The 23,821-nt window shown below is 41.0% G+C and overlaps 1 protein-coding gene across 2 annotated transcripts in view; it reads right to left on the reverse strand.

Annotated features, from left to right (window-relative positions):
- Nucleotides 1-23,401, reverse strand: part of LOC140476327 (GTP cyclohydrolase 1-like) — a 43,779-nt gene extending 20,378 nt beyond the window's left edge. Inside the window, exon 1 of one of the 2 annotated variants that reach the window (XM_072568760.1) lies at nt 22,788-23,401. In XM_072568760.1, coding sequence (XP_072424861.1) covers nt 22,788-23,208 — 421 coding nt within the window. In that variant the 5' untranslated portion in view covers nt 23,209-23,401. The remainder of the gene's footprint in view (nt 1-22,787) is intronic. The other variant, XM_072568759.1, reaches the window with a different exon arrangement.
- Between the last annotated feature and the right edge of the window lie 420 nt (nt 23,402-23,821).

Raw genomic sequence — 23,821 nt, forward strand, 5'->3', positions numbered from 1 at the left:
GCGAGCATAACAGGTACAGTTAGTAAGTTTGCAGGTGACACCAAAATTGGAGGTGTAGTGGACAGTGAAGAGGGTTACCTCAGATTACAACAGGATCTGGACCAGATGGGCCAATGGGCTGAGAAGTGACAGATGGAGTTTAATTCCGATAAATGCGAGGTGCTGCATTTTGGGAAAGCAAATCTTAGCAGGACATATACACCTTAATGGAAAGGTCCTAGGGAGTGTTGCTGAACAAAGAGACCTTGGAGTACAGGTTCATAGATCCTTGAAAGTGGAGTTGCAGGTAGATAGGATAGTGAAGAAGGCGTTTGGTAGGCTTTCCTTTATTGGTCAGAGTATTGAGTACAGGAGGTCATGTTGCAGCTGTACAGGACATTGGTTAGGCCACTGTTGGAATATTGCATGCAATTCTGGTCTCCTTCCTATCGGAAAGATGTTGTGAAACTTGAAAGGGTTCAGAAAAGATTTACAAGGACGTTGCCAAGGTTGGAGGATCTGAGCAACAGGGAGAGGCTGAATAAGCTGGGGCTATTTTCCCTGGAGCCTCGGAGGCTGAGGGGTGACCTTATAGAGGTTTACAAAATTGAGGGGCATGGATAGGATAAATAAACAAAGTATTTTCCCTGGTGTTGGGGAGTCCAGAACTAGACGGCATAGGTTTAGGGTGAGAGGGGAAAGATATAAAAGAGACCTAAGGGGCAACTTTTTCACATAGAGGGTGGTATGTGTATGGAATGAGCTGCCAGAGGATGTGTGGAGGCTGGTACAATAGCAACATTTAAGAGGCATTTGGATGGGTATATGAATAGGAAGGGTTTGGAGGGATATGGGCCGGGTGCTGGCAGGTGGGACTAGATTGGGTTGGGATATCTGCTCGGTATAGACAGGTTGAACTGAAGGGTCTTGTTTCCGTGCTGTACATCTCTATGACTCTGATTCCATGACCAATGGAGAACCTAGAGTTTTCACACTTTATACTCCACTTAGGATTTTTTTTGCCCATTTACTTTATCAACTTCTCTTTGCAGACTTTTTGTATTCTCTCAGAGCTTGCTTTCCCAAAGAAATGTTGTCTTGCCAGCAATTTTGAGAGCAGTACAATTTGTTTATCCCAATAATTAATATACATTGTAAATAATTGAAGCACTGACCCTTGGCCAGTTACAGTTATTACTGCTGGATACAATTTGCCAAATTAAAAATGATTTTTTGTTCTGATTCATTTTGTCTTTGTTAGTAAATTCTCTATCAATGTTATTACCGCCAACATCCCAACATCATACCTATTATGTGGCAACTTATTCAAAGCCGATAGAAATCCAAATACTGATTCCTCTTTAACCACCTTGATTTTCACATCTTCAAAGAACTTTGGAACACCTGAATAATTTGTCAAACATTATACCTCTTGTTTGAATGTTCTGCCATTACAGCTCGATAATGAATTGTAACTTTCTTCTATTGGCCTAACATTTGTTAACTGACACAGAGCTTCATGATTTATCTTATTTTTCTGGACTAGGAAGTGCCTTGGAATTTTTATTTAATGTGACAAGAACTAGACCAATGTTTAATAATGTGAAATTTAAACATTACTCAAATTTGTATAGTTTTTAGGTAAGTAGTAAAATGTCAGTGTGTACAATTAATCTAAGTTCAAATACTGAATGGCAAAGAATGGTCAGCACTGGTTGAAGCATCAGATTTGAGGCCATTCTTAAAATTCAAACATTTAAGTGGGTGGTGTAAATTACATATTTTACCAGGTTCTCCTTTATGTTTGGTTGGCACAATAAAATGGTCAATATTTTTCACTCATGTTCAACATTTCTGATTGAAAAGAAACGAGGAGAATAAAACTTCCACTTTTTTTGGTGCTCCCATTACAGGCAATATTTGTCAGCCCGTGTTCTGCTACCAAATGAAGTTTTAAGCTAGTTTCAGTTCTGTTCTGTGGTCTTTCTCCCACAATGAAGGTCAATAACTTGACAATTTCTCAACTACTACTATTTTGAAACTGGCTTAAATACAGAAATTGCTGGAAACGTTCAACAAGTCTGCCAGTTTGATGGAGAGAAAATCAGAGTTAACGTTTCGGGCCATATGACCCTTCCTCAGAACCATTTTTGTTTCCGATTTACAGATCTGCTGTTCTTTCAGTTTTAATTTGGTCTAAATAAAGTCTGTTAGACCTGAGATGTTTAGACATACAAAATTGTGAATATTTCAAAATCTTCTCGAATGTGGTATTGAAAATTGATTGAATGATCCAATACAGTGTTTTATGTTCTTTTGGGACGTTGAATAGATATTGAATATTGTTTCATTCAGAGCTGGGCTCACCAAAAAGTCAGTCAGTTGATTGATAGAGATCTGATGTTTCTACTGATAAGCATGGTCTGTTAATACAATGGAACATGTTATTACTTCTTTGAAATGAAGTCTACTTTTTGCCATTTTATCTTTTTTTTAAAAATGTAGCCAATTTATGTAAAGTACTCCTTTGTTGCTAATAGAAAGAGCTGAGTATTAATACATGGCTTGATGTCATTGCAAATGAAAATTGGCCCATTACAGAAAATGAATTTCCTCTTTAAATGTATATCCTTCTGAATGACTAAGAATCAGGGTGTGTTTTTTCTTATTCTGGCACCAAAGACAGTTTTATGAATAAACCTATTCATTGTTGGATGCTAGTGACACAGCAATTATTACACCAGAAAATTTCACTACTTTAGCTTCTGTACAATAATTGGTTGGCATTTACTTTAAACAGAAACAAAATAAATGATTCTGGCCCCAAGTAGCTTTAAGGCTTCAATGCAGTAGCAGTTCCACTCTTCAATTGTTCACCTTGTAGATCAAGAGTTGAAATAGATTTTAAACAATTTGGGCCCAAAAGGTCATTCAGCCCATCAACTCTGCCCCATCATTCAATGTGATCTTACTGACCTGAACTCCACCCTCCTGCTTATATCCATAACCCTGGATTCCCTTAATGACTAGAAATCGGTCTATCTTAGCCTTGAATACATTTAATAGTGTAGTCATGACAGCCTTTTATGGTGAAGAATTCCACAGATTCACTACCCTCCGGAGAAAAGAAAACCTCATCTGTTTTAAATTGGAGACCTCTTAATCGGAGAATATCACCTCTGGTCCGAGACTCTCCAAGTGAAAACAGCCTCTCTACACATCTCCTGTGAAGTCCCTAAAAAATTTTATATATTTCAGTAAGGTCTTCTCTCATTCTTCTAAATTCCAAAGAGTGTAAGCCCAACTTTCTTAAACTTTCCTTATAAGAAAATCTCTGCTTGTAGAAGGTGCTTGTGCATCCAAACCTGGAATATCTAATGGGCCAAGGAATGGCAGATGGATTTTAATTTGGATAAATGTGAGATGTTGCATTTCAGTAAGACAAACTGGGGAAGGACTTGCACAGTTAATGGTAGGGCCCTGGGGAGGATTGTCGAACAAAGATATCTGGGGGTGCAGGTACACAGTTCTTTGAAATTGGTGTCACAGGTACACAGGGTGGTGAAGAAGCCTTTGGCATGCTTGCTTTCATCAGTCAGAGCACTGAGTACAGGAGCTGGGACATCATGCTACAGCTGTACAAAACATGAGTAAGGCCACATTTGGAGCACTGCATACACTTCTGGTTGCCCTGCTATAGGAAGGATGTCATTAAACTAGAAAGGATGAAATAAAATTTATAAAATGTTACTGAAACTGGAAGGTTTGAGTTAATAAGGAGAGGCTGGATAGATTGGAACTATTTTCCCCCTTGGAATGTAGGAGGCTGAGGTTATAAAGGTTTGTAAAACCATGAGGGGCATACTTAAGCTGAATAGCCAAGGTCTTTTCCCCAGGGTAAGGGAGTCCAAACCTAGAGGGTACAAATTTAAGGCGAGAGGGGAAAGACTTAAAAGAGTCAACTTTTTTATATACAGGGCAGTGCATAAATGGAATGGCAAAGGGGAGTACAATTGCAACATTTAAAAGGCATTTGGACAAGTACATTGATAGGAAAGGTTTAGAGGGATATGGGCCAAATGCTGGCAAACTAGTTCAACTTAGAAAACCTGGTTGGCATAGACGAGTTGTCTGAAAGCTCTATTTCCATGGTGTATGACTCTATCCTGGCATTGGAGGTGGTTCAAGAGCTTCATTAGACTCATTCCCGAAATGAAAGTATTGACTAATCAACAGCACTAAATAGGTTGTTGATAGAGTTTAGAAGAATGAAAGGTGATCTAATTGAAACATAAAAGATCGAGGGGGCTTAACAGGTTGGATGAGTCGTCGAAATGTGAGGCGCTGGAAAAGCAGGTTGGATGAGGAGATGCTTCCACTCATGGGGGAGTCTTGAACAAAGGGATTTAGTTACAAAGGAAGGCGACAACTGAGATGCAAAGGAATTTCTTCTCCCACAGGGTAGCAATTGTCTAGAATTCTCTACAATTCTCCAATTCTCAAAGAGATGTGGAAGCTCGGGCATTGATAATATTCACAGAGGAGGTAAAATTGTGAAATAATGACAGAAAATACTGGAGGAAGTCAACAGATCTGGCAGCATCTATGGAGAAGGAAAGAGTTCACGTTTCAAGTCCAGTATGACTCTTCATAACATCCATAGAATTTTGAAATATCAGGAATTGACGGTTATGCTGAGCTGAAATCACAGGGGAGTTGAGGTGTGGGACAAATCAGCCATGATCGCGTAGAATGGACTTGAGGAGTTGATTGGCCTTCTCCTATGTTTTTAAATTTATTTGACATTCTTGTATTACACTAAAAGAGAGCTTTAGTAGCAAAGCTTCCTGTTCCCCAAGTATTTTGAGAAAGACTAAAATCCTGAACAAGAGATGGATCTTTCTCCTTTTTTGCAGGTTTGAACTAAATTAACACACTTTGTAATATTCAATTATCAGATCTGCCAATTATCAATATTTTGGATTATTCATGTTTAATACATTTGAATGCCTTTTCACCAAAATAATATTGCAATTATTATTCTTCCTTCTATTTTTGCAATAACGAATACAGCATCATTTGTTGCTCATGCTGTCAAAGCGAGTAGGATGTTAATTTCCTGTCTGTAATCCATGATCTATGGCTGTAATCATTAGAATTCAAGGTGCACATCTTTGTTGTTAACTTCAAACAAAACGCCTACACTAGATTTGCGGGCTATGTAGGTTGCATTTGAAAAAAAGAGTGCACACGTTTGTAGTTGTAAGCGCAATGTTTTAAAATATTTTAGTGTCAGTGCATTGCTGAATTGTGCTTACTGAAAAGTGTATGAGAAATATTCACATGTTCTGACTTCCAGCTACTTCAAATTTAATTATAAACCTGTGTGGTAATTTTTGAAAATGATTCTTCTGAGACCTGGATGTTGCTAGCTAAGTCATCATTTGTTGATGTAGTGGTGAGCCCCTTCTTAACTATCTACAGTCTATGTAGTGTAGGTACACCAGTGTTATTAGGAAGGGAATTCCAAGATTTTAAACCAGTGACAATGAAGAACAGCAATACATTTCCAAGTCACAATGGTGTGGATGAAGGGGAAATTGCAGGTGGTGAATTTCCCATGCGAAAGCTGCCTTTGCTTTCCTTTAGACGGTAGGGAGTGTGGGTTGTGTAGGGACTCTTGAGGGTGACTTGAAAAGTTGCTGCAGTGAATCTCAAAAAAGTTATACATTCCAGCCACTGTAACTGTGTGACAATGTCCCCTCTAGGCTGCAAGGCTGCGCAGCTGCTCGGAAGCTCAATACACATTGACCAATGTGTTGATATGTAGTTTCCAATTCCAGACCTCACTGCCTTGCATGAAACTTGGAGGCCTACGAAAAGTTGCACAGAACATTGGTGGACGACATGAATGTTTAAGGTGGAGTAGGGAGAAAAAGAACATGGGGAGCACTCAACACAGCAATGCATAACTAAAGAGGACAAGGCTCAGGGTCTTCACCTTTACATGACAATTGGCTGAATTGAAAATAAAAATCAAGTGTGACATGATAGGAAAAACTCAGGTTCATTGTTTATTGAGAAAGCATCATCATGGAGGGTCAATAAATAACTGAAGATTGGGGAAAATGTATATCCTAAAAATAAACAACTACTTAAAATTAAGCAAGAAATACATGCTAAACAAGATTAACAAGTAATAATAGGGGACTTTGATTCACATAAGACTGGGTAAACCTGATCAACATTACTACTGAGGAGGATGAAGTCCTGAAGTGTGTGGAATATGGGTTTCTTATTTCTTTTTCACATCCACGTCCAATAACCTGATCTGAAAACTCTGTTCACAATTTTATTGCTAGGACAAATTCCACTACAGCAGCTGAGTCTGAGGCAATCCACAACATTTTAAAATTAAACAATGCACAACATTTTTTTTCAAAAAGCCAGCTTTTCCTAATTTCCTAATGTTGACAGATCCTTCAAGTTCTAGCAGACAGATCTTTGCCAAAAACAAACTAATTAATTCTTTCTTAGGCCATAACCTGTACACCAATTTCTTCTTGCAATATGTCTATAAGATTTTAAATACAATAACAAAAACAACCTAACAAAACATTATTCTCCCTCCCACGCCACTTCAGTGGCACAAATAAGTATAAAGCATGTTTGATTCTTTGTAAACTTAATTGTGTTACTGAAAAATTAGGTTTGCTGAAAATGGACAGCTTTTCATTTTGTACTCATCAGGATAATTCAGAATAAATACCATGGTAAAAGGAAAATAAAATGTTATGCTGAATGAGAAGAGATTACTGATTATTAACTAGTCTTCTTTCAGCAATACTCAAGTACTGCACGATCAAATAACTAATTGAAATATACTTACAATACTTTCAATTAATGGTTAGATGGCCAATTAGATTATTCACATTTTTACTTTCATTAAAGGGTATAAACTACAGATTCATTTTTGCATCTTTCTTGCAGCTAATAACAAAGACTCATTTATCGCTATAGAATATCAGCTTTGGTAATGGCCAGTAACATAATTTCAAAGCTATTAGGAAATATATAATGTGACAATTTCTGTAACATATCCTTTTCATGAACAGAATTTCATTCAGCAATAGATATGAAACAGCAAACATGGTGACATCACATCTTTCAAGAAATTGAGATTACATTTGACTTTACGGTCTGTTTTCAGGAACTGCATCACAAAAGACAATATGTTGATATGGCAACTGTCTGGTTTGCTGCAAACATCTCAGTGTACACCCAGGTGATAGAAAAACCTAATATAACAAAGCAATAAGAGTAGCTTATCAACAGTATTGTGAAATGAGGGAAAACTACATGAAAGATATTAAACAAAACACGTCATTGAGTACAACTTGGTGGTAAAACAGTACACATTTTCTTGCACTCCAAAAAAGGTATTACTCTAAAACACAATCTTCTACATTAAAATCTCTCCAGTTGTGAGATGTTCAAATATTTCTTAAGATGTACTGTGCCTCCCTCAATCAGAAAACAATTCATGGTAAAATGGAAGAAAACAAATCTGCTGAGGTACCAGAGGAGCCTCGGTTGTTTAAACTCTTCAGTGGATAAACACCAGTTGCAAACACAAAAAGGATTGCAAGCAGGTGCTGAGTTATATTTTGAGAGAGGTCAGTGAGTGATTGCTCACATTTCCAAGTGAAAAATCGATTAGCAAAGGTCAGCCAATATTTGTAGAACTGCCACAGGAAAAAAAGCAGGGGTTATGGATCATGCAAGGGGGATATATCTTATATGCAAATAAATCAGAGCATTTATGTCATGCTTTTCATAACTTAATATCATCATTGTATAATGTAAATTGTGTGCAGTGCAGGAAAATTAAGAATACAGGAAGTCCACGTCTGCAGAGAATGGGTTTGTGTTGAGTGGAAATGCCAAAGTGAGAAACAGACATATGAACAAAAAAAGAACTGCACATAAGAGTGCATTGGAGGCTGTTCAGAGAATGTTTACCAGATTGATCCCTGGAATAAATGGCTTGTCTTATGAGGAAAGGTTGGACAAGCTGAGCTTGTTTCCACTGCAGTTTAGAAGTCTGAGAGATGACTTGATTGAAGTGTTTCAGATCCTAGATAGCGATGACAAGGTAGATTTTGAAATTATGTTTTGTTGATCAAGCCAGAAGTAGGGGGCACTGCAATAAAACCAGGGGTTGCCCTTTTAGAGCTGAGCTGAGGAGAAATTTATTCTCAGATGGTTGTTTAACTTGAAACTCTCTGCCTCAGAGGATGGAGGAGACAGGGTCATTGCATACTTTTAAAGCAGAGGTCAACAGATTCTTGTTAGGCAAGGGAATCGAAGGCTATTGGGAATAGAAGAGAAGGTGGAATTTGAAACACAAACATATTAGCCGTGATCTTCTTGAATAGCGGAGCAGGCTTAAAAGGATGAATGATCCAATCTTATTTTGTATGGTCATACAAGAAAAAGACACTAAGATTCAAAGTGGATGAGGAAGCTTATTTAAGCGCATGGGAAAGACAGAACAAGAAATATCATGCTTTTTCAAAAAAAAAGTGAAAAGGTGAATGTGTGAAAAGAAGATAACAGAAAACAGGAGAGCAAAGGAGCAAGAGATAATGTGTGCATAGATAGTGTTCGTGTTTCCACTCACTCCCATAGGAACAGGAGAAGGCTACTGAGCTTCCAATCTTTTTTTTAACTCCCATCTAGCTCCCTTAATTTCATAACTTATTTTAAAAAACTTTGTCAAACAATATCTATGAAATAGTTCTGATGACTATTTATTTAGGTTTCAACAGCATTTTGGGAGAAGAATTTGAGTTCCACAAAGGCTTGTGTGAAGTAGAGTCCTCTGTTATAACTTGGATGACTTCGCTTGAATTCTTAAGGTCATACTTGTACAACCGTGTTCTGGGCTCGAAGGGAACAAATAGTTTCTCTCTTTCTAGCATTTCAACTCGTTGAATTATTTTTGTTTTTAAAATCAGCTTTTAGTTCTTTAGCACAGACCATGGGGAATACCACTGGTCGCATCTTGGTAATTTGATTTCGAGGCATATTCCCTTGCTAATTCCCTATCCTTATCATGAATTGTTCCTAATTACATGTCATGTTAGCTAACAGTCTCCTTTGTAGAATCTCATCAAATCCCTTCTGGAAGTTTACATAGCCAATGTTCAAACACAATCTTTTATCTAACATATTAGATACCTCAATTTAAAAACATCAATTAGATTTATTAAACATGGCTTGCCCTTTACAAATCCATGCTGGTGCTCTTCAGTTTATATTTCTCTGAGACATAAAAGCCAAAATGATACCGATGTGCATGGAGAGTAATGTTCAAGAGGATTAGTATGCATAGAACATAGAAAAGTACAGCACAGAACAGGGTCTTCGGCCCACGATGTTGTGCCGAGGATTATTCCTATTCTAAAATAAAGTTACCTAACCTATGCTCCTTTCAATTCACTGCTGTCTATGTGCATGTCCAGCAGTCACTTAAATGTCCCTAATGACTCTGCTTCCACCACCACCACTGGCAACGCATTCACAACACTCTGCGTAAAGAACCTACCTCTGACGTCTCCTCTATACCTTCCTCCTAATATCTTAAAACTATGACCCTCGTCCCAGTCAATCCTGCCCTGGGGAAAAGTCTCTGGCTACTGACTCTATCCATGCCTCTCATGGATCCCTCGATCAGGTCACCTTTCTTCCTCCTCCTCTCCAGAGAGAAAGGTCCAAACTTAGTCAACCTCTCATAGTAAGACAAGCCCTCCAGTCCAGGCAGCATCCTGGTAAACCTTCTTTGCAACCTCTCCAAAGCCTCTGTATCTTTCCTATAATAGGGCGACCAGAACTGGACACGATATTCCAAGTATGGTCTCACCAGGGGTTGTAGAGCTGCAGCAAAACCTTGCGGCTCTTAAGCTCAATCCCCATGTTAATGAAAACCAAAACACCATATGCTTTCTTAACAACCCTTTCCACTTGGGTGGCAACTTTGAGGGATCTATGCACTTGAACACCTGCACACTGCCAAGAATCTTGTCTTTAATCCTATATTCAGCACTCAAATTCGACCTTCCAAAATGCATCACTTCGCATTTATCCAGGTTGAACTCCATCTATCATTTCTCAGCCCAGGGCTGCATCCTGTCTACTGCACTGCAGCCTGCAGTAGCCCTCGATACTATCAACGGCACCTCCAACCTTTGTGTCATCAGCAACTTTACTAACCCACCCCTTAACCTCCTCATCCAAGTTATTTATAAAAACTACAAAAAGCAGAGGCAAAAGAACAGAGCCCTGCAGGATCCCACTCATCACTGACCTCCAGGCAGAATACTTTTCATCTACAACCACTCTCTGCCTTCTGTCAGCCAACCAATTCTGAATCCAGATAGCCAAATCTCCCTGTATCCCACATCTCCTGACTTTATGAATGAGCCTACCATGGAGAACCTTATCAAATGCCTTGCTGAAGTCCATATATACCACACCCACTCTTCGACCTTCGTCAATCTGTCTCATCACCTCCTCAAAGAACTCAATAGGATTTGTGAGGTATGACCTGCCCCTCACAAAGCCATGCCGACTGCCTTTAATAACATTATGCTTTTCCAAATAGTCATAAATCCTATTCCCCAGAATTCTTTCCAAAACCTTGCTGACCACAGAGTTAAGACTGACTGTTCTGTAATTGCCAGGGATTTCCCTATTACCTTTTTTGAAAAGAGGAACAACATTCGCCTCCCTCCAATCCTCTGGTATGACTCCTGTGGAGAGTGAGGAAGCAAAGATCTTTGCCAGTGGCTTAGCAACCTCCTTTCTCACTTCCCAGAGCAGCCTCGGATAAATCTGGTCTGGCCCTGGGGACTTATCAATCTTTGATTGCCAAAATTTCCAGCACATAACTTCATCAATCTTGATCTGATCAAGCCGGTTTCCCAGCTCCTCAAAGTTCTCATTCACAACAAAGTCCCTTTCCTTAGTGAAAACCAAAACAAAAAACTCATTTAGGGCTTCCCCATCTACTCAGACTCCATGCACAAGTTCGCTACGCTATCCCTGACTGGCCCTACCTTCTCCTGATCATTCTCTTGTTCCTCACATATGAGTAAAATGCCTTTGGGTTCTCCCTAATCCTTCCTGCCAAGCCTTTTTCGTGCTGCCTCCTGGCTCTCTAGTCCATTTCTGAGCTCCTTTCTAGCAAGCCTATAATCCTCTAAAGTTGTGCTAAATCCTTGCTTCCTCCACCTTATGTAAGCTGCCTTCTTCCTTTTGAAGAGAAGCTCCTCTGTTCTTGTTATCCAAGATTCCTTAATCTTGCCCCTTCTTGCCTGTCTCAGAGGAACAAATTTGTCCATCACTTACAACAACTGCTCCCTTAAACAGTCTCCACATGTCTGTTGTGCCCTTTTCTATGGAACAATTGCTCTCAATCTGTACTTCCCAACTCCTTTCTGATAGCGTCATGATTTCCTTTGCCCTAATTAAATATCTTCCCTTGGTAACTGCTCCTTTCCCTCTCCAAGGCTATGGTAAATGTGAGGCAGTTGCGGTCACTGTCACCAAAGTGTTCTCCTACCGCAAGATCTGACACCTGTCCTGGCTTATTGCTGAGCACCAAATCCAAAAAGGTCTCTACTTACTGAGTAAGGAAACCCTCCTGAACACACCTGACAAAAACAGCTCCATCCAAACCATCTGCGCTAAGGAGGTTCCAGTCAATATTGGGAAAGTTGAAGTGACCCATAACAACCACCCTGCTAGATCTGCATTTTTCCAAAATTTGCCGGCCTAGGAGTTCTTCAATCTCCCTACTGCTATTAGGGGGTCTGTAGAAAACCCCCAATGAGGTGGCTGCTCCCATGCTGTTCCTAACTTCCACTCATACCGACTCAATAGACAAACCTTCCTCAACAAGCTTTGTTTCTGTAGCTGTGATGCACTCTCTGGTTAGCAATGCTACTCCCCCTTGTCTATTTTTCCACCCTCCACGTTTAAACCCTGGAACATCTAGCAACCATTCGTGACCCTGTAAAACCCACGTCTCCGTTATGGCCACAACATCATAATCCCAAGTAGTGATCCATGTTCTAAGTTCATCACTCTTATTTCTGACACTCCTTGAGTCAAAGCAGACACACTTTAACTGATCCCTTGTTTGATACATGTTTGATACGTGCCAATAAGAACTTTACAATGGAATCACGTGAAAAGCTCTAAATATTTCATATCAATCATCAGATATAATCTCAGCACTAATAATTTGACTAAATAACTCAGAAGTTTTAAACATTTATTTACTAATATTCATTTTCATTAGTAAATATACCTTTACAAAGTGATTGGATCATCACCAGTATTATGTTCATATTCTGGAATTTGTGTTTTGATCCCTAAAAAGGTAGGACTGACTTTTCACAAGAGGTAAAAGGAAAAATTACATTTTTTAGGCCAAACATCATGAAGTTGACTTATGCACTAGATTTACTTTTCCACTATAACTTCTATAGATCAAAGTGTACAAGATGACCCAGTGTGTTCAGCCATAAAAATGATGTTTTTGCATATACCTGGTGCCTAAGTTGACCCCTGTTTTTAAAAGAATTTCAGGTAAATTCAAACATTATAGTATAATATGAATGTAAAAGAAATCTCCTTAGGTCACCAATATCATTGCAGCATGAAGCTACTAGGAAGGTTGAAAGTGAACTAGGTAGATTGGGGTCTCTGTAAGATCAATCCTTACCACTGCTTAATAGAATGCATGAGCTCTCTAATGGATGGCAGCAGCAAATCATCTTTCCTGGTAGGGATCTACTGGATGCACTGGGTCTTGTATGGTAAAGGATAACTAATTGATTGTATAACAGGAGGTTCTCATTTTAGAACATAAGAGCTAGGAACAGGAGTAGGCCATCCGGCCCTTCGAGCCTGCTCCGCCACTCAATAAGGTCATGGCTAATCTTTTCATGGACTCATGAGCAAAACTAATGTAGTGTACAAAATCCTATGCAAGGACTGCACAAAACACTACATCGGACAAACAGGAAGACAGTTAACGATCCGTATACACGAACACCAACTAGCCACGAAACGACACGACCAGCTATCCTTAGTAGCCACACACACAGACGACAAGCAACATGAATTCGACTGGGACAACACTATTATACGACAAGCCAAACAGAGAACAGCCAGGGAATTCCTAGAGGCATGGCGCTCATCCACAGATTCTATCAACAAACACATCGACCTGGACCCAATATACCGGCCACTACAGCGGACAGCTCGAACTGAGAACCGGAAGTGGCAGAGACAGGCCACTATAAATGCCGGAGAAAACAGCACAGTAGCGCTTCACAGGAGGCTCCCAAGCACCGAGGATGTCACCTAGACAGGGGACGAAACATTTGCAAGACAAATTCCCAGCTCAGCGAACAGAACCACAACAACGAGCACCCGAGCTACAAATCTTCTCCCAAACTTTGAATTCTATATGATGTCATGGTGAATAGTACTTAAGTCACTTCTTAGCATTAACCTTTGACCCTTACACAACATGTGCCTCCCATGGTTTCTCTAACCTTCACCCCCAACTATTGTGAATATTTCTACAGTTATGTACATAATTTCTCTGACTAGTTCACAATTCCTTATGCCTCCATTGGTCCATTGTAATATCTGAAGCATCTTTAACCTCATGAATAGGTTGGCTGTCCTTTCCAAACAGGCTGCATTTTTTTCACAATCCTCAAAGTCTGAAATTTGTTTTCTCAAATGTGTCCAGAATCTGTGGACATTGGTTGAACCGTAAGTAATTAAAAAGGCAAATAGAATTTTAGCCTTTATTATTACAGAGTTAGAGTTAGAAAATAGCAAAGTCTTCTTAAGTCATGTACCTGGAATAGTGTGTACAGTTTTGGACCCCATCTTTAAACAAAAGGATGTGAAAAAAAACCTTTTATAAATAAAACAAAGTTTTCCCTTGCCCACAGGAATTTTTAACTTTACTCGAGAGCCTCCAGTGTCTATCCACTCTCCGGCTGAACACTGACCTGGGGACACTGTACAAAATATCAGCACTCAATAAAATCTAACTGCTTCAGTGCAACTTGTGCTTCAACTCTATGGAGTTCCAAATTTGTTTTATTCTGTAATGCATCTCTTACCAGTCTGAAATGCTTTTTAGAATTGATTGTAGTTCCTGCCTCATGTAATCTTGCCATTAGATTAGATTACATGACAGTGTGGAAACAGGCCCTTCGGCCCAACAAGTCCACACCAACCCGCCGAAGCGCAACCCACCCATAACCTTACATTTACCCCTTACCTAACACTTTGGGAAATTTAGCATGGCCAATTCACCTGACCTGCACATCTTTGGACTGTGGGAGGAAACCGGAGCACCCAGAGGAAACCCATGCAGACACGAGGGGAACGTGCAAACTCCACACAGTCAGTCGCCTGTGGCGGGAATTGAACCCGGGTCTCTGGCGCTGTGAGGCAGCAGTGCTAACCACTGTGCCACCATGCTGCCCACAAACCGCTCTCCTGGAGAGTTCACAAATGTTCAGCAGCAGCCCAGAGGTCTATGGGTGAGTTAGGCCGATGAGTTTGAATAGGTTTCCAAATCCAACATTTCCTGGGTACCCATTAAGTTTAAGTGAGCCTGAATTCTTGGAACTCTCAAAGTTTAAAAGGAGATTTTTGGAGCCTTTTGGAGACGCAGGAGAATAGTCCATCAGATTTTCAAAATCCAGGGCAATTATCTCGGTCAGCTGAGTCAGAAATTCCACAGCAATCAACATGCAACCCCAGTCTATCTGGCTGAAACAACCATCCGGCTTCCAGAATTTGAGTCAACATTTCCAGTAAATGAACATAATGCTTCCCCTTTCTGCTCTTTTTAAATTCAAGTTATTTTGAAACCTGGTACAATTAGTCAGTCATAGCTGGAGATGAAGTTACAGAAGTAAATTCAAGAGCACATGTAGTTTGAGCTTGAGCACAATTATATAACAGACTTGTTGTATAGGGCAGTGTCAATGGACACATACCTTTAACTGAATAGCAAGGTATTAAGTAACTGCATTTGTTTTAAAATCATAAATACAATTGCATGTTTTGTGAGCAAACGAAGAGCTGCAGGAGATACCAGATGGAAAATATATTGCAAGCTTGCATTATATTCTTATGGTAGAAAATATTAGCAAGTACATATGTTGCATTCAAATTTATTTCTGATATTTAAGTCACTATAATGAGCACCTTGGCTCAAGTAGATGCCCTCCCAGGAAATGATATTAAGCTAAAAATTTGGGTTGGGGTGTTTATACGTTGAAATGTTAAAAACGGCCACTGTTAGAAAACCAACACAATCCCTTTCATTTACACATCTCAACAATGTTCTTTTAAAAACCTACAGTAAAGTCTCTTGGGAATAGCAGATCTGTAAACTCTCAAATCCCCAGTGTCAGAGGCATGGGCACAGCAGGTACTGAAGACTCCTATGCAAGGAAGCCTTTGAAATACTGAATCAGGACAGTTGCCTTCTTGTCCACAAAGCTTTTTTGATTGTTGGCTGGTTCTGTTAATGCTGTTTCAGCGCTTTGGAGGGATTGTCAACATTTGGAGGTGATTTCTGCTACCTCACAAAGCTCAGGCTTTTTCCAGGTTAAAAAGATCATTACTGACAATCTGCAGTCTACTAAAACAAGAATTCTTAGCCAAGTGGACATGCACCGCCAATAATCAAGGTCTCCATAAACCCGGAATTTCTTTTGTCTTCAAATCCTTCTAGGAACCTGCTGACCTCTTCAGGATTTCATATCAAGATGACAGGGTTCCAACTTCTCTCCAGATGAAGGCCCAAAATCAGAAGGATGTCATTCTTTACTGACTACTTAGTCACAGATCCTAGAGGTCAGGATGCATGAGTGACCAAGGTACTCGTGCTCAAAAAGTGTGGTGCTGGAAAAGCACAGCAGGGCAGGAGGCATCCAAGGAGCAGGAGAGTTGACGTTTTGGGCATAAGCCCTTCATCAGGAAAATGGTGGGGGGGCAAGGGGCCTGAGAGATAAATGGGAGTGGGGGTGGGAAGGTAGTTTGGAAGGTAGATGAAGATTGGGGGGGGGGGGGGTGGCGGTGATGGTGATAGATCAGAGCAGAGGGTAGAGTGGATGGAGGGGAAGGAAGATGGACAAGTAGGACTGTTCAAGAAGGTGGTGCCAAGTTGGAGAATTGGATCAGGGATAAGGTGGGAGGGGGGAAATGAGGAAACTGGTGAAACTGACATTGACGTCGTGTGGTTGGTGGGCCCCAATGCGAAGATGAGGCATTCATCTGCCAGGTGTCAGGTGGCTTGGATTTGGTGGTGGAGGGGGCCCAGGACTTGCATGTCCCTGGCAGAGTGGGAAGGGGGTGGGGTTTAAAGTGGTTGGCCATAAGGCGGTGGGGTTGGTAGGTGCATGTGTCCCGGAAATATTCTCTGAACCATTCAAGGTGACATCCTCCCCAGTGTAGATGAGACCAAATCGAGAGCAACAGACATAGTAGATTGGATGTGCAGGAAAATCTCTGCTGCATGTAGAAGGATCCTTTGGGGCCTTGGATGGAGGTGAGGGGGGAGAAGTAGTTTTACACCTCTTGCCATGGCAGGGAAGGTACTCACAGATAATCCATGAATATTTATTGATTGAAAATGATCCAGAATGCTTTCATGCCTACCTGTGCAAAATATTCTGAAAGCAGCCATGATGTCTTCATAATGCACTATTCACATTCCCCTCCGATTTTTACTCTTTCAAACCTACATAAGATGGCTTCTTGGAGGTACAGGCTATGCACAAAGGATGTAACTGAGAACTCTTAAAGTTTGTTCACAGATTATGGCACATCTCAAATTGCCCTCAAGAAAGTGATGAGCTGTCTGCTTTGAACTACTCTACTGCTGTTCTTGAGGGAGTATTCATACCTACAGTGCTCTTCTGTGTTTTGACACAGTAACAATGGCTGAACAACAATATAGTCCCAAGTCATGCTGGTTAATGGCTTGGAAGGAAATTTGCAGGTAGTGGTGTTTCCATGTATCTGCTGTCCTTTTCCTTATCGAAGTCTGAGGTTGGGGTTCTTGAACGTGCTGCTGAATGAGTCTTGGTGAGTTGCTGAATTGCGTTTTATGGATGATACACATTGTTACCACTGGACATCAGAGATGGAGGAATTGAATATTATTACTTTTAGGAATAAGAGAGCAGAATTTTCTTAAGAAAGGTGCGTAAGTTGTACAACATTAAAGTCAGAGGCTCTGTTGCATTCATACAACATGGAGTCAGCATCCAAGTACAGCAAGCACTTAAAAACCAACGCATCGTTTGCTTTTTATTGTTTGTAGGACAAACATGTCACATTGCTGCGATTGTAGAGGACTTTGGTAAAACCATACCTGAAACAGTGTGCAAATTTGATCTGAATATTTAAACAAGATTATATGAATGGAGGCAGTACAGGGATGTTCCACTTGATTGATTCCTGGGGTAAAACAATTGTGCTATGGTGGAGGGCCAAGTAAATAGAATGTGTATTTTTTAGAATTTAGAATAAAAAAATGTGGGCTCGATGAACCATATAAGAATCAGAGGGGACCTGACAGGTCAGACATAGGCTATTTCTTGCTAGTTGGGGGATCTAGAAGATGGGATCAAAGTCTCAGGATAAGGAACTGATCACTTAGCATTGAGGCAAGAAGAAATCCTTTCACTCAGTTAAAAGTCTTTGGAATTCTCTACTCTAGAGATTTGTGGATACTCCATCGATGACTTTAAGGCTGAGTTTTGGTCTCAGTAAAAGGAGAGATGGAAAGTGGACAGCCCACTGACCAAAATCTAGACATAATGGCACTTCTACTCAAAGTTGATGCCTGTAATCTAAATTGCCTGCCTGATACCTCCATACACCACACAAACCATCACACCACACTAGCAATACTGAAACAGATCCAAAAAGGACAAAACTTTGGCCAAGAAACCACAAGGATATGGAAACTTGGTTAGTCTTTTAACGAAGTGGCTCAAGAATATTGTATTTCAGCCATGAGGCATGTTCTATCCCAGAACAAAAATATAAGCCCAAATTGCTACTTGACACATCACATACACCTTTGACAAAAGTAAACAAGGCCTGCATACTTATTAGTGCATCCAAAGATCAAAAGTACACAGCTAACTATTAATTCTCAATATGATTCACAAATTGCAAAGAGAGTATATAATACATATGTTTTATCCAGAGCTGGTTATTATGACATTCAAGTTTAACTTTAGTTATTAAAAAGCCAAGGGACGAAGGTTCCTAAAAATAGATCATCGTCTGCTTAATTCCTGAAATCCACTTTACTCTACCTTTCCACTCAGCTATCCTGCAGTTATAATTATACTTCTTCTGGAACATAAGAGTCATGGAGATGTACAGTATGGAAACAGATCCTTTGGTCCAACCCATCCATGCCGACCAGCTATCCCAACCCAATCTAGTCCCACTTGTCAGCACCCAGCCCATATTCCTTCAAACCCTTCCTATTCATATACCCATCCAAATGCTCTTAAATGTCGCAATTGTACCAGCCTCCACCACTTCCTCTGGCAGCTCATTCCATACCCGTACCACCCTCTATATGAAAAAGTTGCCCCATAGGTCTCTTTTATATCTTTCCCCTCTCACCCTAAACCTATGCCCTCTAGTTCTGGACTCCCTGACCCCAGGGAAAAGACTTTGTCTCTTTATCCTATCCATGCCCCTCACGATTTTGTAAACCTCCATAAGGTCACCCTTCAACCTCTGACCCTCCAGGGAAAACAGCCCCAGCCTGTTCAGCCTCACCCTATAGCTCAAATCCTGCAACCCTGGTAAGATCCTTGGAAATCTTTTCTGAACCCTTTCAAGTTTCTCAAAATCTTTCCAACAGGAAGGAGACCAGAATTGCATGCAATATTCCAAAGGTGGCCTAACCAATGTCCTGTACAGCCGCAACATGACCTCCCAACACCTGTACTCAATACTCTGACCAATAAAGAAAGCACACCAACGCCTTCTTCACTATCCTATCTACCTGCGATTCCACTTACAAGGAGCTATGAACCAGCACTCCAAGGTCTCTTTGTTCAGCAACACTCCCTAGGACCTTACCATTAAGTGTATAAGTCCTGATAAGATTTGCTTTCTCAAGATGCAGCACCTTGCATTTATCTGAATTAAACTCCATCTGCCACTTCTCAGTCCATTGGCCCATCTGGTCCAGATCCTGTTGTAATCTGGAGGTAACTCTCTTCACTGTCCACTACACCTCTAATTTTGGTGTCATCTGCAAACTTACTAACTATCCTTGCATCCAAATCATTTGTGTAAATGACAAAAAGTAGAGGACCCTTGAGGCACTCCACTGGTCACAGGCCTCCAGTCTGAAAAACAACCCTTCACCACCACCCTCTGTCTTCTACCTTTGAGCCACTTTTGTATCCAAATGGCTAGCTCTCCCTGTATTCTGTGAGATCTAACCTTGCTAACCAGTCTCCCGGGGGGAACCTTGTCAAACCCCTTACTGAAGTCCATATAGATCACATCTACCGCTCTGCCCTCATTAATCCTCTTTGTTACTTCCTCAAAAAACTTAAGTTTGTGAGACATGATTTCCCACGCACAAAGCCATGTTGACTATGCCCTTTTTGCCCTCCTGATTTCCCTCAATTATACTCCTATTTCCTTTATACTCTAAGGATTCACTCGATCTATCCTGTCTATACCTGACATATGCTTCCTTCTTTTTCTTAACCAAACCCTCCATTTATTTCGTCATCCAGCATTCCCTATACATACCAGCCTTCCCTTTCACCCTGACAGGAATATAATTTCTCTGAATTCTCATTATCTTATTTCTGAAGGCTTCCCATTTTCCAGCCGTCCCTTTACCTGCGAACATCTGCCCCCAATCAGCTTTTGACAGTTCTTGCCTAATACCGTCAAAATTGGTCTTTCTCCAATTTAGAACTGCAACTTTTACATCTGGTCTATCCTTTTCCATCACTATTTTAAAACAAATAGAATTATGGTCGCTGACCCCAAAGTGCTCCCCCACTGACACCTCAGTCACCTGCCCTGCCTTATTTCCCAAGAGTAGGTCAAGTTTTGCACCTTCTCTAGTAGGTACATCCACATACTGACTCAGAAAATTGTCTAGTACTCACTTAACAAATTCCTCTCCATCTAAACCCTTAACATTATGGCAGTCCCAGTCTATGTTTGGAAAGTTACAATCCCCTACCATAACTACCCTATTATTCTTACAGATAGCTGAGATCTCCTTACAAGTTTGTTTCTCAATTTCCCTCTGACTATTGGGGGGGGGTCTATAATACAATCCTAATAAAGTGATCATCCCTTTCTTATCTCAGTTCTATCCTAATAACTTCCCTGGATGTATTTCTGGGAATATCCTCCCTCAGCACAGCTGTAATGCCATCCCTTACCAAAAATGCCACTCCCCCTCCTCCCTTGCATCCCTTTCTATCCTTCTTGTAGTATTTTTACCCTGGAACGTTAAGCTGCTAGTCCTGCCCATCCCTGAGCCATGTTTCTGTAATTGCTATGATATCCCAGTCCCATGTTCCTTACAATGCCCTGAGTCCATCTGCCTTCCCTGTTAGGCCCCTTGCATTGAAATAAATGCAGTTTAATTTATTATTCCTACCTTGTCCCTGCCTGCCCTGACTTTGACTTGCTTCTGTTCTCAACTGTATCAGTCTCAGTGATCTCTTTCCTCACTATCTCCCTGGGTCCCACCCCCCCACCTTACTAGTTTAAATCCTCCCAAGCAGTTCTAGCAAATTTCCCTGCCAGTATATTAGTCCCTTCCAATTTAGGTGCAATCCTTCCTTCTTGTACAGGTCACTTCTACCCCAAAAGAGATTCCAATGATCCAAAAATGTGAATCCTTCTCCCATACACCAGATCCTCAGCCATGTGTTCATCTTCTCTATCCTCCTATTCCTGCCATCACTAGCACGTAGCACTGGGAGTAATCCAGATATTACTACTCTCCAGGACCTCCTTTTCACATTTCTGCCTAACTCTCTGTAACCTCCCTTTAGAATCTCAACCTTTTCCCTTCCAATGTCGTTGACTCCAATGTGAACAATGACCTTTTGCTGGCCCCTCTCCCCCGTGAGAACATTCTGCACCCTCTCTGAGACATCCTTGATCCTGGTACCAGGGAAGCAACACACTATTCTACTTTATCGCTGCTGGCCACAGAAACGTCTGTCTGTACCTCGGACTAGAGAATCCCCTAACACAATTGATCTCTTGGAACCTGATGTACCCTTCGTTGAATTAGAACCAGTCTCAATACCAGAAACTTGGCTGTTTGTGTTACGTGCCTCAGAGACTCCATCACCCCCTACATTTTCCAAAACAGCATACAGTGCAAGTAATAAATCACTGAGATATTGAAGATACAGGTGCAGTTAATGTATTCCAACAAAAAGGTTAGTTTTGATGAGTCATGCTAGGCACAAAAGCATAAACGCATTGGGCAGATGTGAAATTAAAAATTTGCTTGCAATTAGAATCACTATGGATGCGAAAGCATGGAAATCAAGCTCTCTTACATGGGGACATGGCATGTATGACCACCTGAATGATAACCTGTATTTTACATAATTGATCGAAATTGAAATAGGAAAGATTGTATTTTATTTCAAAACAGCAACTTCAAACTCTTAAATATTATCAAAAAGACCAGGTTATCTAGGAACTGTGTCTGGTTATTTCTGTAAAGAAGTGTAACACTGTTCAAGAATTGCTGAAGAATTACTGTATATGGCCTCATTTTCCATAAAGCTTCATTGATTTCCACTTTCAGTACAAAGGTCTTTGCAGATTTGTTTTCACGTTGTCACTTTGATTCAGCAAATGGTCAGGGGACTGCAAGCTGAAACAAACCTGAATAGCGGACAGGGTTACTACTGCGTATGCTTAATGCTAATGACTTAATTCAAAAGGTTTGACAACAATAGGTGTGCTATTAGGGACACTCAATTACTGGCATTATTTCAAAGAATGGGTTTTTAAAAGTCATGCATCAAACTGATGGCCCCTTAGTTTAGTGGATTCTGAATATCAGGGGCACACTCATTGAACTGTAGAATACGAACGCACTGGTACTTCAGGTAAGCGTTAGGGAGGCAGGAACACATCCCTCTTTGCCCCCCCATCCTCTGCCCCACAGATCAAACGTTTAACATGGCTACACTGATAACATTCTGGGTCTTTAGCTTTTTAGTTAAAGCCATGTTTCCTTACCCTCTTGGCTGAACTCGATGGTGCAAGTAGGGGAAAGGAGAATTAACAAATCTGTTTTAACATGATTGTAGAGAGATATTTTATTGGGGCGCCGCAGATCAACCTTCTCGTGAGAAATAACCCACAGTTGTAGAGAAACTAAAATAAATAGGGATTTCCTATTTCCCACAAATTAAGAATGTATCTTTCAACAGCAGAGATATCAATTCCAAACCATCCCAAAACGAAAAGGTCTTTTTTCCCCAACAAAAATCAAACATTGTTATTAAGACAGCCACCGGGAAACTCCCGAGACATTTGAAGTTGTCACTCACGGAGCGGAAGAGGAAAGAAAGGAAGAAAAAAATTAAAAGTTTTAAGAAGGTGGAAGGAGAGGAGCTCTTGTCTTCCATGGCAGCTGGGTTTACCTGAAATCTTTTCCTGGTAACCTTTGGTAAAGAACTGCATAGCAGTGGCGGCTCTCCACGGTGTCTTGAGCAGACCCTGTCGCTCTGGGTCCTCGCCAAGTCCCTTCAGGATCGAGGAATAGGCGGCTTCCAGACTCGGCAGGTTCAGCTGGTTGTCTTCGATGCTGCGGGTCCGCTCCTCCTGCCACTGAGCCGCCGCTCCTCGCTGCCACTCCGAGTGCCCATTCACCCAGGCGCCGGTAACAGCCCCACTAGGCATGGGCATCTTGACCGAAGTGGTGCCGCCACTCAGCCCCTCGGCCTTGCCCCCTTTAACTAAGGGTTTTCCGTAATCCATGAGTATGGAGCAGAAGTTGGAGCAACAGCAGACGGGCAAGCGAAGAGACAAAGTGTGTGTGTGTGTGAACAGGTGGCTGGTCATTCAAACACAAACCAGCTTCCGGCTCCTTTCCACACAGGGAGAGCTGGACTGGCACCCAATCATTGGCTGTCGGGAAATCCACGCAGAGATGCGTCATTCACATTCATTGAGAATTATCGGAGATCAGCTTCAAGTGTCCAGATCAGAACAGACAACCCAGTCTCAGTCTCCGTCACAGTGACAGACAGAAAGAACCTGGGAACAGTCAGCAGAGGTGATCCAGTGTCAGTCAGCCCAGCCTCATCCATGTTACGTACGAATAACTCCTCGTGTGTCATCAGACTATTAGCTAACTTCTGAATTTTCGCCCTCCATTTCACAATTAAAGTTGTTCGCAGAACTTGGTACGTTGGTAAAAACCGAAAGAAGGAAATCCGAAACAAACACAGTAGGCAGGCCTGGCAGCATCTGTGGGGCGAAATTAGTTAACGTTTCTGGTCGTGACATTGCGTTCTGAATTTTATGTTGATATCGGATTTCTTTCGTCTATTTTACAAACAGATTAATTCTGTCCTGTGACAACTTGCATTACTAAGCACCTTTAAATGCTTGAAGTATCCTCAAAACACTTCAGAAGGGAACTTTATCAAACCACACTAGCAGCTGTTAGGTT

The sequence above is a fragment of the Chiloscyllium punctatum genome, chromosome 4 (genome assembly GCF_047496795.1).
Source record: "Chiloscyllium punctatum isolate Juve2018m chromosome 4, sChiPun1.3, whole genome shotgun sequence".
In the NCBI taxonomy this organism is placed as follows: domain Eukaryota; kingdom Metazoa; phylum Chordata; class Chondrichthyes; order Orectolobiformes; family Hemiscylliidae; genus Chiloscyllium; species Chiloscyllium punctatum.